The sequence below is a fragment of the Syngnathus leptorhynchus genome, chromosome 12 (assembly GCF_054491065.1).
Source record: "Syngnathus leptorhynchus isolate UIUO chromosome 12, UIUO_Slep, whole genome shotgun sequence".
NCBI classification, from domain to species: domain Eukaryota; kingdom Metazoa; phylum Chordata; class Actinopteri; order Syngnathiformes; family Syngnathidae; genus Syngnathus; species Syngnathus leptorhynchus.
The window spans coordinates 4,664,638-4,681,748 of NC_141206.1; the positions used below are offsets into that span (position 1 = coordinate 4,664,638).

General features: G+C 38.2%; 1 protein-coding gene across 2 annotated transcripts in view; it reads right to left on the bottom strand.

Annotated features, from left to right (window-relative positions):
• astn2 (astrotactin 2) overlaps positions 1-17,111 on the bottom strand; it is a 145,284-nt gene that overhangs the window by 56,644 nt on the left and 71,529 nt on the right. For both annotated transcript variants that reach the window (XM_085926468.1, XM_085926469.1), the window contains exons 7-11: positions 16,305-16,472; positions 13,172-13,256; positions 12,506-12,580; positions 10,431-10,568; positions 2,445-2,595 (exon numbers count right to left, since the gene is read on the bottom strand). In XM_085926468.1, the coding sequence (XP_085782594.1) occupies positions 2,445-2,595; positions 10,431-10,568; positions 12,506-12,580; positions 13,172-13,256; positions 16,305-16,472 (617 nt within the window). The remainder of the gene's footprint in view (positions 1-2,444; positions 2,596-10,430; positions 10,569-12,505; positions 12,581-13,171; positions 13,257-16,304; positions 16,473-17,111) is intronic.

Below are 17,111 nucleotides of genomic sequence, written 5' to 3' on the forward strand. Positions count from 1 at the left end.
CAAATGGCAAGCAGCACTTTCCGTAATTGGGTAATCAGTGACTGTAGAAATCAAGCGTTTTGACTCAGCAACCACCCCCACATGCACTTTCTGAAGGAACTGCAGGGTTTAAATGTGACACAACAATTGAAGTTTTTGTTTTACTGTCACAAACATTGCACCAAGAAGAATTTATAACACTTGTCTGAGATGTCACTTAGACACGCATATGACTCAGTTGGCTGTAATTGGACAATTTGCAGCATCTGGCCAAAAAGTGCAGATGCAAAGCGATGAAATAATTCATATGATATATATTTTTTTTTTAAAGCATAACACCTGTGAATTTCAAACAGGTAGCGAGGGGAAAATGAGATGTGCAGTGCAGCAGAGCAGTCATAAACATACTGATGCTGTCAGGGCACACAGGGGATTGTGGGTAATAGGTGATGACAAAACTTCTCACGGGGGAGGGAATCGCAATTTATCCTCCCCGCAGAGTCTTTATGCAAACCGGATGCAGCCAAGCTTTTTTTTTTTTCTATTGCTTCAAGCTGTTATCTTTGCCACTCTTTGTGCAGACCTTTTCGTCATGGCCGCACATTTTGAATACTGTGAGCTGCAAAATGAGATTGGAGACAGCCAAATTCCCTAAAAACAGGTCAAATTGATGGATTTGAATCCACAGCTTAACAACTGTAGCTGAGCTGTCCCATGAGGAACATCAAGTGACAGGGGATGCACCGTTAATATCACACCATCTGTTTCGACATCTGAATGTTGTTGCATGAGGACTCCTATGACAGATGACTACAGCATAAACAAAAACATACGCTCATCTATGCTGTGCTATTTAAAAACATACGTACAGGTAGTCTATGGAAGCATGAAAACTACAGTAAGCTTTCATTACTATTGGCACGGACAAGACCTGTTGGTCTTCTTAAGAGGTCAACAAAAACATGTGCAACAAAAATAACAACAGAATTCATATCCAACTTGGAATTTTGATGCTTGGATGCATTAGAGCAGGGGTTTTCAACTGGTTTTGTCAAAGGGAGCACAATCATAACCAAGAAGCAACTGAGGGACCAACCACTGCTTTGGCGGAATATCATTTTATTTTGCACCAAAGAAGGATAGACCTATACAGGCTATTTATTTGCATCTGTATGTCTAATTTGGGTATCTCAGCTACATTTGACATAATTTGGATGGGCAAATCATTCACAAAATTTGCTGGAAACTAAACCAGGTCTAAATAATAAGTCCATTTTATTCTTAATAATGTTACAATTATCTTCCATTTCCAATTTTGTGGACCACCTGTAATACCGCCACGTACAACTAGTAGGCCGCGGACCACCGGTTGACAATCCCTGCATTAGAGGAAAAACGGGCAAATCCAGAGGGAGCTTCCTCTACTTTACCTGAGCTGTGTATTTGATAGAATATGCATCGTAATAAATTAAAATTTCTTTTTCTAGTTTACTATGAAATATATTCTTACAAATTTTAGAGCACAAGACCATTTCCGACCAAGAATATAAATTGTACTATCACGCACAGCTTGGCCAAACATGACTTTCACTTAATCTGATTCTTTCCATGCTGCTAAAAATGTGTTATAGTATTTGATAGAACAAGTAGTGAAGGTCAATAAGCAATCATGGTTTTGAATGCTGAGCTACATTTGCAAGTCTTGCAGTGAAACAAATACATCAGCTTGAACAAGAATGATGTACCTTGAAAACTTCGGCACTGACTCCAACTAGAATTTAATTCCCTGCAAATGGATTCCAAATGTCTTGAGTGCTGAAGACAGCCTTGAAGGACTCCCATAATGGATTTTAAGCTCTGCGTGCACCATATCACAGCTCTGCTAGCACCCACTCTGACAAGGGTGGTTGAAATAACACCCACCCAAACGAGTTAGGGAAAAAGAGAGAAGGAAAGAAAAAAAATACTCTGTCTGTCTGATTTTTCAAGTTAATCTTTGAAGGCCAGAGGGCTTTGTCATTTTTTTTTACTGCGCCTTACAGAGGTGGGTGAGCTTGTTGGGAAGTATTTCAACTTTACAGAACCTTTCAAAACTCTGTGTACTTGACATTTGAACGTGACGTGTTCAAAGTTTTTTTTCTTCCTGTTCTTTAATGATGTTTGCCAAGAGTTGTAAATGTTTTGAACCTATAACCTCATGTTTCTACCTTGTTTATATTTACCACTCTCGCCGTGCTGGTTCTTGAGATCTGTGATTCAGGTGCAAGTTGAAGACATAGGACTTGACTCGTCAAATTATCCATCATGCCTAAAGTTTGTGCGACATACTATACCACAAAAGCTACATCCTATCCCAGATGTCAGCAAGGGCAACAAATGAAAAGTAAATCCTCAGAATGGTTGTGTAATATATTCAGTAGCCTTTAAATGGCCAGTATGTAAAAAAAAAAAAATTGTCTGCTTACCATGCAGCCGGATGAGTCCAACTGTCGGTCTGAAACGCACTTGAAATTCTTCTTGCAGCCGCCATTATCTTTAGAGCAGTCACGGACGGGCCCGAAAGACACCAGCAAGTCCTCGACAGTTTCGAAATATGTGGACATCATGGCTTCATCCCTGAATTTAATAACAAATATAAAAAAAAAAAAATAAGATGTCTTATGTTTTCTAAGTATAAATGACAAATAGAAAGTAATGCCTAAGCAGCTAAACATAATCCCTCGAAGTCTAGAAAAAGGTTTCTCATAACCTTGCAGTTTCTGGTACAATTAAGATATGAGTCATGCACCCTTTTTAATCAAAAGGAATGTGTCTTGGATTTTTTGGGGAGATAAACAATCCCAACAAACATGAGGAAGGAGATATATAGACAGCTTTTCCCTTCAGGCATTTCTTTAGTTCATGACAGGAGGCAATGCTGTTGTTGACACACCTCCCACAAACTTGAACAAAGTCTTCAAAGTTGTATGGATATGTAGAATGCATAAATTGTTTGTAATGTGAACTGTTATAAGATTTTCAGGACTTAAGATGTTTTTTATTTATATCACTCACCTAAAATTCTACGTCATAAAAGAACAGTATTTGGGCCTCAAGAGCCCAAACACATGCTAACATTAGATTCGGCAAGATTCCACATAGAGGTATATTTATTGCCTTTAGTCTTTTCTTGAATAAAACATGTTTGTTTATGCCAGAAACATAAACACAAGTGACCCTCGGTCTCTTCCATTGTTGTTTGTTTGTTGGGTTGTCTCGTCCTGGAGGATGAGGCATGTTTTTTTTTTTTCAATTTGATGTGGTACTTTTATGAAGTGCAAAAAATGGTGCGAGTAGAACCAAGCCCAATTGTGTAGCTGTAACGAGGCAAAATGAGGACAATTAGGCCTTGAAAAGTCCATCTTGAAGGGGTTCAGAATGTGCAGTGTGGTCCCCCCTACCATTTAGCTCTAATAGTTCTGAAAGTGTTCTTCGAGTCGCTCAAAGGAATAAATAACAACACGTATTCCCAATCAGAGTACCTGCAAAAAACAAAACAAAACACAAAAAACAACACCTAAAATGGAACCCGAGATCGTCTTCTTAACGACAACATCAATAATCACTGGAGTATTGTGAAACAGTTTTCAAAAGATAGAATGAATCACATCGAACAAGCTTTTCAAATTCTTCTTAACTTCAACTGAGACTGACGAGGTTCGCTTGAGTATTCCTGGCAAGTCTTCATACACTTGCTGTCAGAATGGCTGACGGGGTGGGCGACTCCTCCATGTTTGATTTGTAAAGAAACAACAATTGCACAACAGGGACCACCCAGTGTCCTGAGAGTGACTTGACTCTATAAACATCTATAACATCGTAAATGATGGCGAGACACGGACTGCTGAGGAGGGAGAATTTCATGGTCTTATGTCGTATTTTTTTTACTGCCCTTAATTTGTCTGAAGCAGTGAAGTTGTAAAAGGAAATATCCATTGCTTGCCAACATATTCACTTCGTAATAAGATTTTGCAAACTACACTTTAACAAATTATTGTTAAATTCACAATTAAACATGTATACGATTTTTTGGTCAGTGACTCGTTTACTGTCTTGAGGTAGATTTCTCCAAGGTACTGACTTTACTTGAGTAATTTTCAATCAATTGTTTACCCTTTTACTCCTTACTATTTACCTTGCTGTCAAAATGCACCTGTTTTTTTTTTTTTTTTTGCAACCTCGGCTGAGAAAGACACAACAAAAACAAGACCTAATTAAAAAGAGATCTTTACCACCCCGAGCAACTCGACAGCGATATTACTAAAAAAACTTTGCGATTGAACTTCAATTGTTTTTTTTTTTCTTACTTTTCCTTAAGTAGAGGTGTTAAAACATGCTTCTGCTTTTATCAGTCTTGTTTTTCACTGCTATTTAAGTACAGGGTGTAATTTTTTTGCCACCTCTGTCATTTGAATGAAATGCTTCCCTTCATTTTATACACTGTGCTCACTGTACATGATTTATTCCACCACTCTGTATTTTATTTTTTTCATTTGAATTCACCCTAGAATTAAATAAGCTTTTCAGCTCAAGACATTTAAATGGAAAAGGTTCATCAATTTGTGGATAATCCTTACATTCAGCAAATTGGAGGGTTTTGTGACTTACCCAGGTGCTCACCAGCACAACTGGTTTTAGTATTTATTTGTTTCCCTGGATTTTGTACATGTCCCTAATCTCTCACTACACAAGTCCCAATTTACCAACTCAATTTGATTGCCTGAAGACAGCCTGTACTATATCACCCTGAGGCCACATGAAAGGTATCTGAGCACTTGGTTGAAAACTGACCTTTCAGCAAATTGGAGCATATATGAAAGCTACAGAACAAACTCTTCTGTACAGAACACACCCATTCGATCCTGTTACGTGATGCCACGAGGACTGATGGCCTCGTAGATGGCCTTTACTGGGAGAATAAAATGGAAAGGCTTCAAGAAAAAAATAAACTCTGAATAAACCACAGCGAATAAGATCTGGCATACCTGCATAAAAGACTAAAAAAAATGTCAAATAACATTGAACATTGAGGTACTTTGTAAGGATGCGTGAAATTCAATGGACTACCAGTAAAGCTCAAAGTAAAAAAAAATATGTTTTCACAATTCTCTAGTTGTAACCATTGCATGGACAAAGCATACATACTAATCGACTCTGAAACCGGCTCGTTTTGTATTCTTGTACTGAGCAAGTGCTCAGCATCAGCGATACCATCAGCAGCTAACTGGATGAACCGAAGTGTTATTGATATGCACCGACCAAGCTTGAAAATCATTATGGTGACGTAACTAGGAAACGGATTAGACAGTTGACATGTTGCATGTTGGCAGTTTATGCCACTTTAAATTTGCTACCTTGCTTTTGTTTAACCTCCTTTTTTTTTCCACCATGCAACTGAGGGCAATGATTTTTGCCCATGATTATTAAAGCTGTCAACAAAAGGTCCAATTCCTATTTTGTTCTACAATGTTTACATTTCCACAATATCACATGGTTTGTGCCGTATTTTTAGGATTCTGACACAGACATTGTTTACATCACCTGAATTAGACCAAAGACTGTGAACTAACGGTATGAAAGCCTAAAATGTATTTTAAAAGGGTTAGGGTTAGACAAACAGACAAACATCTTCTCTACTAGGTTCATGTTAAGTTCACACTTTAGTTAGAATAAATTCATTTGCAGTCATACTGAGATTGACACCGGAGACAAACAGCACAAGTATATTGATCAATACTGCTCAATACTTCACCACGCCAGTATAGAAATTCACTGGTAGGTTTAGAGAACTGTAAAATCCTATGCCCTTCCACTATGGATAAGGACTTTGGGCTTTTTTTTTTTTTCAAAGGAGGATTTATGCCATTTCTCTCTAAATTAAAACAGGTCCCGGGTGTCTTAGTGAAATGTCTGACATCCTTCAGTCCAAATACCCCAAGGATCATGAAAAATAACAAACGTTACAATTGTCTTTCAACAACCATGCCGGAATGTTTTTGGGGTCTGCCCTGTTTTAGATGCACACTAATTTCACACATGACGGGCTGGCAAGTACTCCAGAGACCCAAATATTTTAATACTATCACTTCTTAAGCAGGCAATTTTCCATTTGATGCCATCACTTAGACTTCTGTTCAGGAGATGGATGTTGAGCAAAACTGTACCTGGACAGTATTAAAAAAAAATAAAAAGTTCAATTTTGATTGCTGAGTAGAAAGGCAAACAATGTGCTGCATATTTGACAATCATTGTTGATTTTTAGTTTTAATAAGGACCAAGAGGACTGAATAATTTGCATGTTGCACTAATTGGAGCCTTAAGTTGCTTTCTCTGTGAATGTTTTTTCAAAATTACCTCCCAGAGGAAAATATATATTTGCAATGCTTAGGATATAGACTTTTGAAGTTAAGCCCAATACTTAACTTAAACAGGTCTCAAAATCAATAATTCAATCTGCAATCCTTCTCTAATATTTTTTTTACCAGAACATCTCATTACTTTCTATCCACTTCTCCTGCTACAAAAAAAGGTGCAGAATTATTTAGTTGAATTCTGAAACTTTCTCATGTCCTTAATTGTGTAGCAAGCAGGCCATTTTTGAATTACTGTGTTTATTTATAAATAATGACCCAAAACCTCTTTTCTAGGTTGAACTTGTGCTTAGAACAGTAAACAAATGGTTTATGTAACCGAGACACGCATTCTATACCTACCAACCTGTCCTTCTTGTTCGCCTTCTCAATACTCGCAAATTTAAAAAGCCAATACGTGACATCAATTCTTTCTGCCAGGACCTCCCTGTGCTGACAAATGACTCCTTAATATAGAGGAAAAACCCAGGGTAGGGAAAGTGCGGCGGGCCAAAAAATAATGACTTTGGCTCAGCTGCAAGGTGCATACTAACTGGATTTCTGCATAGTGAGTCGAAGATAGAAATGAACAATCAGGATGCCTGTTTCAAGACTCCAAAAAAAAAAAATGTCAGTTTACATGATCTTTTGTTATCTTATTCAATTGCACCTATTGTCTAAACAATTTTGATATATCTGTTGGAAGTGGATATAATTCAAATACATTCTTTTCAACTGCGCTATACACGCTACTCACCTCTGTGTGAGACATTTTCAAAGCATACATGTGATGATGATGATAAAAATTGATGCAAACTGCATGGAAATGCACCACACTGACTCATCGGTTGGAAAGAAACAGGATAAAAATTGTTGAGAACAACGCTCACTCTCTTATTTCCTTCTTTGCATGTTGGTCACGGTCGAGAGGAAGATTTTATTTGAGACTGGGAACATTCTGCAGCAAAGTTATGAACCTACTGCTAAGGTACATGAACACGATTAGTTATTTCTAACCATTGAGCAACCGCAAGGGACATTGGGTATTTGCTGGACACACTCAGCTGACGAGGGATTAGCTATAGCTCCTCATCGAATATGGTTTTGAAAAAAAAAGAAAGAGTGAGTAGAATTTTGGTTAATGGAGACGTTATTACACGTGTGCACAGAAATGGGCCACTATGAAGATAGAAACAATGACAATTGGGTACTATCCCACAATGTGGCAATGGTTTTTCTGTCTTATTTAGATTTTTTATCATTACAACTGAGCAGTGATAACAAATAAATGTGATTAAATAATTTTTGTTGTGCTGTTTTGTGGTAATACTCTGACTTGATTGAAAATGACATCACAGTTGCTAACATCTCACCTGTTTTCTGGGTTTTGTCATTTGACATTTGCTAGATGAACCGTGATTGGTCGTTACCTGAGCAACTGTGATGTCATTTTCAATTGATAGAAAAGTGTCAAAATGGTCACTCCCTGAGATGGATAAAATTGAGCGGGTTAATACTTAATTCATTTTCGCCCAAAAAAATCAAAATTAATCAGAATATTGCCTTTAGACTAGTAAAAAAAAATCCCATACATAAACACAATTTGTGATCTATTGTTGCCACTAAGAACTTAGAGTATATCGACTAGACAAAGACTTATGCCAGGTAGCATTTCCAAACGGTGGGTAAAGTGAGATCAATTCCATTGGAACTTAGTTGACCTCAAAGCATATTCACTGCATCTAAACAGTGACTAATGTACTACTGCTATAAATCTCCGTGCATGCCTCTTGCTTGTGCAGATGATGAATGAGCGAGGGATACTGCCCAAAGTTAGAGCAGTGCGCTGGCATGATTACAGAGTGTGTTATTGGTCTGCACCCTGCATTTGATTAATGCCCCTGGCAATTTTGCTGACTAGTGTTGAATATTACACATTTTCTTAAAAAATAAACAAAGACCCAAAAAAATCTCATCGGCAGTAAGGGCAAAAGCAGCAGATGAAAAACAGTAGTGAGATTGCAGTGACAAAATAAAAGCATGCACATTTTTTGAGATCCAGCAGGTAAGATTTATGTATTTGTTTCTGATGTCACTCTCGTTGACTAATGGCACATTTTGATGTCTTGCTTGATCGCACTGACTGAAGTCATTCATCACACGATGACATATAACTTTGGCTACTCTGGCGTATCTCTTTCAACTGACAAAAAAATATATATGAATATATTCCTTGACCTGAGGGCCCAAGATAGATACTTTCTATATGTACTCAGGAAATTTTTGCAATATTACTCTCCAAGATTTACTTACTATAACTATGCTGTTAGCTATACTATAATATTTATTTATTGGGAAAAAAAAATGACGTTATTATGACGTTCAATTTTAAACTTTATGTTGATTAAAATCAACCTGCAAACCTTTGGAACATTTGTAGTTTTTGGCACAGAATTTGCAACTTTCACTTGCTTCTTTAAAGTGAGAGAGAGAGAGAGAGAGAGAGAGAGAGAGAGAGAGAGAGAGAGAGAGAGAGAGAGAGAGAGAGAGAGAGAGAGAGAGAGAGAGAGAGAGAGAGAGAGAGAGAGAGAGAGAGAGAGAGAGAGAGAGAGAGAGAGAGAGAGAGAGAGAGATGTTACAGATACTAAACTCAAACAAGTGCTACTAGAAGTGGGCTTTCAATAAATCATTAAAACTCGAGTAAATGTCACTGTGTAAAGTATGTGGATTATGCAGCTGTTTCTTAAAAGTGATAAACCTTTCACATTTTTACCTCTTTTATCATCCTGTCTCTTATTAATAATGATTATATAAAACAAATATGAAATAAATGATGAAGCGAATAAAAATTATAGTCTGAATGTGTCCACACAGTGAGGCAGTTTGAAAAAAAAAAAAGCATGATTTCAATAAGCACCAAAGGCTTATCCTCTTATGGCCTATGAAAACTATATCTTTTTAACATAAAAATAAATGGCTTTACCTTTGTATACCAGTTTGACATGGTCTACAATGTGGTTCAGACAAGTTAATGCATCACATTCAACTTTATGTTCAGATAGAATGCAGCTAGTCTTAAGAAATATTTCTGCTGTGTTATTTTTCAAACTATTCAACCTTCAATAGGAGATAATGCCTCAGAACAGAAGCCATACATATGCCAATTACTAATGGTTGCAAAGCCCATTGAAGGTCAGAATTTAACAGAAGCTTCTTTATGTAGAGGGAATTCTGGACTCCAGAGGTAATATGAAACAATCTTTAACAAGTTTGTAAATAGGCTATGAATGCCACCATATGTTAAGATGAATGCAGCCACTTTTGGGATTATACTGTTTCAAATATAAACTAGTTGTAGTTTAAAGGGAATTGTGAGATATTGTACATAGGGTGTGAATATGAAACAAAAATGTGTTGCACTTACAGTAGAAAAGTGCCGTTGATGAGTTTTATTTTCCTTCAAATGCTTTAAGATTAATTTTGGAGACCTTAAAAAATAGCTATCAAAGTCAAGGCCCGGGGGCCAGATATGGCCTGCCAAATAATGATTTGGCCCCCGAAGATAAATTGTACATCTTTCAATACTTAAGTTACAAATTGTTTTCACTTCTAAAAAATACAGATATTGATGGCAATTTTTGTTACCATTAATCTTTTAAAATCATTTGAACAGTTTTTACTAGTCTCCGGTATCAAATTTTTGTTGATGATCGTAATGGCCTTCCGAAGGAAACTATGACTATGATGCGGCCCACGCCAAAAATGAATTTGACACCCTTGCCTTAAAAAAATCAACTGTGCATTTAAAAAATATATATATTTACAAGCGTTAGGTAAAATACCCTAAATAGAGAGGGTCGAATAGAATAAATAAATAAATAAATAAATAAATACATTTGCAATAAAAATGCTTTTTGGTGAATTATTTTCTAAGTGTCAGTGGAATTTAAGAATGATCTATGAATGTAAAAAATCTTACACAAAGCATTTTTAGTGATTAATAATGAATATGAATGGTCTATAATGATATGGTACGGCAAAAACAAGCCGGTTCTGACTCACCTGACCTCTCCCGGGTCTTCGGTCACCAGGACGTCTGTCTTACAGCTGGCGATAGGATTGATTGACAGCTCCACCGGCGGCACCACAAAGCTCTTGCTGACAGGCAGCCACAAGCCTTGGCCCAGACTATAGAGTGATCTGTGTTAGCACAATCACGAGACGTACATTTCAAGCAAAACAAAACAACAACAACCCAAAATGACTAGGACAAACATGAGCATGCGACAACACCATGTTTATGTCTATAGGGCACGCCGGAAAATGCAGACCATTCACAATATGGATGATGACAGATTGCCCGCAGCACAGTCATAAAGTTAGAGATTAGTTTTGCTGATAGTGATAAATTCAAATGCCCCGAAACTCATAAAATGTGGAGTTGAATCAGAATTTACAGCAGAAAAAAAACTGGATTATGTGACAAATCCTATCATAATTCTTCACTGAGTCATGTAAACAGTCGGCATGCTTTACTAGACATCCTTTCAGCCAGTACCAAAATATGAACTGCAGTGCTGTTTGACAAAAAAGAGCACTGAGCCAGCTTGCAGAACTAGCCCCCAAATGTTTTGATGATACATTTTTGTCATTGTTGATCAAACAAAATAGGTTTATGTGTGCTGTGTTGCCCTGATGAAGTTGTGCTGTTTTGTAAAGTTTGTTATGAAAGTTAACTAAACAAGCTATTTCAACACATTTCAATGACAGGGATGCTCTTTGGTTTTGCCAAAAGAAGCTTCAGGAGGAAGTACAAAGATTACAATCCACAGGAGTCCAATGTGCAGGAGGAAGAAAACAAGATGAGTCCTCAACAAGAACACGGAGCATGACTAGACTTTTCATTATGTGATGTTTGATGTTTATTAGCAGGTGGGAGACAAACACTTGGAAAAAAAAAAACATTCACTCAGATGTTCTCATCCAAAGTCTTGTAAGATATATTTAATTAAGTCTTTCAGGTCACAGCCACATCGTCACACACTCTTATCACAATGTGCAGCATCAAAGATGCCCCACTTGCCAAAATCATCTCCTCAGATGCCAAATCTAAACAACTCACGAGCATCGGGAAAACTATCTAGCCGTAACAGACTTTTAAATATTATGTGGTAAATTTTCCACGCTGCTATTTTTCCACCCGTATCCCTCATCCGAGGGAAGGCACTGCTGGCTTCTTCTAGAGCTTCCTATCTGTAAAGCCAAATCCCTGCTGAGATTAAATTCTTCTTTTCAACCGCCATGAAACTGAAGAACAAGGCGGTCCTCTCCACCCTCATCTTTACCCTACATACACCAAAAGGACAAAAGCACAGGTCTACACTTTTTCATCAATGCCTTCATCAATCAGGGGTTGTACCAACCACGCCCAGTTCTTTCTGATTCTTCCATCAATTTTTGTGTTTGGAATCTTAAGAAATGTTACCTATCTGTTACAAAGTATGCTAAGTGAAAGTGGAGTTTAAATTTAAACTAGGATTTATGGAAACAGGGAGAAAATGGACGACATTGTGTGTAACGTCTTCAGGAATGCTTCTCAACAAGTCTCTATATGAAAGATTATTTGCAAGCTGCTGTTTTTGAATAGCTATCAACAAAAATAAAGCTCCACTTTATATAATATTTCAACACTTTTCTGAGGATTCAGAATTAACCAATCACATCCAAAATCTGTTTTATTTTAAGTACAAGTTTGTAACAGTGTATGTTAGTGATAAAAAAAAAAAACCCATTCACACACTTAAGTAAAATGTTGGGTTCCATCACTGCTGAAAGAACACAAGTCCAAGTATTACTTCATATTGCTGATTGCTGTCAATATCATCATTGTGAATGCAACATTTCAATGGACCTATCCTGGGATAACCCTGAGGCTGTTTTTTTTCCACACCAGAAGTGCCATGGTGGGGGTAGGAGTAGAACCTGACAAGAGCTGCATTATCATGTCCAGCCAACTGTGTCTGTTGCTCTGCAGGCATCTTTATGCTCCATCACACTCACAAATTCATACCGAAAAACAACTTACTCACAAATTGGTCAGTGGAGGTCATGCACTCATCAGACAGCCCACAACTCACCTGAAAATTCTTTCCGGGGCTTGTTCGCCCGTAACCAGGTCATAGCCTTTCTCAAGGTTAGCATACGGCCATGGCCTTTGGAGAAGAAAGAGGAGTGATGTCATCACACAACCGCACACGTACAACACGAGTGCAGAATTTACTGTAGCAGATGGGACACGCTTTATGGTACGTAAATAAACCAGAGCTGTGTTTGCACGTGGCTAAGATTACCGTCTGTCACCGACCGGCCTTCCTACAAAACGGTGAATGGGAACTCGATCCGAGGCTGGACGGGATCCAGCGAGTGACAGCCAGAGGTGAACGGCAATGTGAAACATTAAACATTGTCGCAGTTGGATGCGTGGCTCATTTGAATTATTTTTACCGCTCCGTTGGGTTTGTACATGCTTTCCAAGGTCACATTCAAGTTTGTTTCAGGAACGTTTGTAAGAAGTTTTCCAAGATATGTGTTAATGTACTTTTTATATGTTCAATTCCCAACACATTAAAACTTAACTTAAAACACTCTAACTTCAACTATCAATCTACAATCACAATTAAAACTTAAAAAAATAAATACATTTGATGCCCATCCATTCTGTTTTGGTTGCTTTTCTTGAGACTAAGAGAACAACATGTTATATAAGCTAATGAGGTGCATTTCCATATGCAGGCGGTACTTACCCTTCATTCTGACCCCAGTCACTGCGAACACAGAGGTGTTTATGGACAAGATCCGGCGAATAGCCGTCGTGACAGCTGCATTCTCCTGAGACGGAAAGAAACAGAGGCGGCGGATATTTGTTTATTGTCAGCAGTTGAATAAATTACCATGTAAAACAGTAGAACCTAAATTCACAGATTCTGTTTTCTGTAACAGAAACATTCATTATGGAGAAATATTTGATACTAGCAAATGATGAATTGAAAAACAGCACTAGTTAAAATGATTTCAAACTATGAACATTTGTGTATTAGTATCTTTAGATATGAAAAAAAAATAAAGGTCCATGGTTTAGCGAATGACAAAACATGAACTGTTGAGGACAAATTCATTTTGTGGTCATTAAATTATTTGCTCTTTATCTAGAATACATAATTGTCTGAATTAAAACCGGACAAAATATTACTTCATTTGATAGTTTTACTTCACCCTGCCTGCTACATGGGATATACGATGCCTTTCAGGTGGATGGCATTTGTGGAGTCTTAGGTCAGATTTCGCAAAACCCTTGACTGGGCTCGAAATAAATAGTGATTGCCGCACACGCTCGGCCTGCTTTTGGAGTCACAACGGTGGAAAAATGCATAATGGCCACGCAGGCAACACCATTCACATTTTATCACCTGCTGTTTAATAATTTACTGGCTGAGTTTATAGGCTCTCGGCTCATTCAAAGGAAGACGTGGCGGCCATATAGGATGCAGTTAAAGAGCGGCAACAAATATTCCGATTGCCCTTTGTCTGGTAAATGGTGCCTTGCTGAAAAGCAACATAAGCCGCAATAAAGTTTGGAGAAGGCAGGACAATAGTTACACCCAAGACACCATTTCATCTGATGAAGAATAGCTGCTGGTTGCAAAGCATCAGTCTTATTAAGATGATGTGTGGATGAACTGTGTAGTCACGACCTGAAGAATAAACTTTTTAAAAGACGTATTTAATTCTTGGTGCATTATTTCTTTGACTGCGCTTATGAATTTATTGTAGTACTTGTTGAATGTTTTTTTTTTTTTTTTTGTCTGGCTCCGGATGACAATGTCAAATGACAAAGAGGCGTGTCTTCAAAAACAGTGTCATAAGTGATGTCCTGCTTTTTTTTTCGACCAACATTTTCGATTTTTAGGTCAGGTCTCGAATATGCCTTCAAGTGTGTTTTGAGAAGACAATTCTCTCTGGTTCCATTAAGAGCAAGTGAAGTTGGAAGCATCATTTCTAATTAGGAAAACAAAGGAAGCAAGGCGGTTCAACGGGTCTTTTTACGAGGATACTTATGATGATCGATGCCGCAATATATTCTTCTTTAGTAGGGCGTTTAACTGTGCGGTGGAATGAATTGGCTAATAATGGGACAGCTCATCGTAGTAAAATGATAACTGGAGTCATCACATTATTAAGGCGACATCGTCGGTGTAAAGCACATAGAGTTCCGTATTTAATTGCTGGCGCCTGCTCTGGGGTGATTGCATAATTATGTGTTACAAGTGATGGCTGCACGTACTGATTGTTTGACATTAAGCTATTATATAGTATCAATGTGGAACAACACAACAGAACTGAGTAGCGAAGTAGTGAACCAATGCAAGTCGCAAATACTAAATCTCAAGTTATCTTCAAGTCTGAAGTAAACAAAACCAAGCAAGTTTTACTATTTTCTTGAATGCCATCCATCCTCCAAACTGCTTTTCCTCACGGGGGTCATTTACACCACATATTTCACGATCCCCTTTAAGCAAGTATAACTGACGAAATAAAGATATACTCCAGTTCCTTTGGAACTAAATTTCATCACCCGTTAGTTTATCTGCCATTGACCATTTTGCACCAGTCGTTCGGCTGAAATCTAGAGTTAGCCTCGTCCGTGTTGTTGTCTCGAGAAGCGGCAGGGTGCGCGTTTATCATTGTTTGGCTTTGATTGTGTAGAATGTTACATTGCTATGCTGCCAGAGGACACCGATGGAAATAGAACGCTCTTGTGGAGAGCACCTTTAATTTTCACTAGCGGACAGATTAGGTCGTTTCCCCCCAAGGAGACGCATCGCACTTGAGGGCAATCACTCATCAAATAATCTTGCCGCTGAAAAAGGACAGATGAAAGGGGAAGTAAATTGGGAGAGACAAGGAGACCGGGCAAGACATGAAGCATTAATAGTACAAGGAGAATCTCCGAATGCAGCAAGCTCTGATAGAGTAAACGACTCCTAAATTGAATTAGAGTGATTGCTGCTCTTGGAACATATAAGTACACAAGAGGAGAATGGGCGTGGTGTAAGCGATCCTTAACACAGCATAATCCACAAACTCCATCGTTGGCATCTTGATGCGTAAGGATGGATGTGATCTGTTGCCCTAATCCATTATGCATCAGCCTTCAACGTGCCCTTGACCACGGTGACATTAATTCACATACATTACAGATGTAATCCATTCTAATGAGCTTAGGCTTGATGTAGTGGGCACGGAACACCAGCGGGAGTTACGCCACTCAAGCGCCGACATGACATTCTGCACTCGAAGCTTTGCTTAAAGTCTTTTTTAATGTCAGTGCAAATATGCTCAAAAATGTTTGACTTGCAAAAATGTGTGATCAGGAACCATGGAGGGTTTTTTCATACCCAACAGTGTTGCGCTTTTTTTTCCCTGAAACTATGGAGCCTTTTTCTTTGTACTCTAAATGATACAATAAACAATGGAGCTTAATTTTTCATTTCTAAGCCATGTTGATGTTTTTAAGGCAATTTGTTTTCCCAAAATGCCATGAGAGAAACTGCAATGTTATGAAGTTAACCTAGGATCCCACTTGAACTTTACTGCTAACTCTGTTGTTGACCAAAACAGCAGCACCCACCAAGGCAAGTAATCAAAGATGAATTAAAGATGAATTAAAGTGTGGAGTCTTGAAGCATATTACATTGAAGTTCATTGTGCTCTATTAAAAAAAATCTTATGAAGGGACAGACAGTTTAAAACTAAAATTTTACTTACCATAATTTCCCCAAATGAGTACAAATAATAATGAATGTATTGTATGTTTTGAATGACTTGATACAAATGCAATGTTCTTGCAAATCAATTAGCACGTTTGCATTTACTAACCTGTGTCCTGGTCACAAATCTGCTCACAGGGGTCAGTAGTCCTCTGGCCACAGTAGTCTCGGACCCACTGCGTCGACGAATTGGTCTGATAGTACAGGGTGAGCTTGGCTGGGTTGAGCCAATTGGAAACATCCAGGAAGCTGCCCATAGCCATAACAAAACTACTTCCTGTGTAAGAAAGCAATAAAAAGTTAAACAATGTGCTCACTAAGAGTTGCTTAACTCATTCTATCCCTTTATTTTCACGGTGCATTGAAACTCCCCAATGACCAGACCGTATTTAAATGAGAGCCCTATAATGCGTGTATTTATGGGACCTCCTTGATAATGGCACCAGAGAGACCGTGCTCATTGGCACTGAGTTACCTTTCTTTCTTATGGCTCCCGGGCTAATCATTAAACTCTGATCACTGAACAAGATTATCCTTAATTGATGCCAACGACTTTTACTTTCAATGAGGGCGCTGAGGGGGATCGTGCCGAACATAAAGATTCTTTTACGGCGACATATTGCTGTTGGTCGAGGGCGGTGTGGGTTGGCAGGCTGGTTATGGCATTCGGAAGGAGTGCACGTTGCTGTGTAAAGGTCAATTTAAAACCTATTCCGTTGCCACAGTGAGACACAAAGGTAGCTTATCGCATTAACATTCTCGTTCAAGTCATGGAAAGATGAATACAGATGGGGGCACGGAAACAGTCACTTCACTATAAATGTAAAAAAAAAAAGCGCAAAAAAAGTTCCCGGCTTGTGTTTTTTCAGCTGAATACCTTGTTTTATTGTTAAACACAAGCCAGCCAAACGTATTT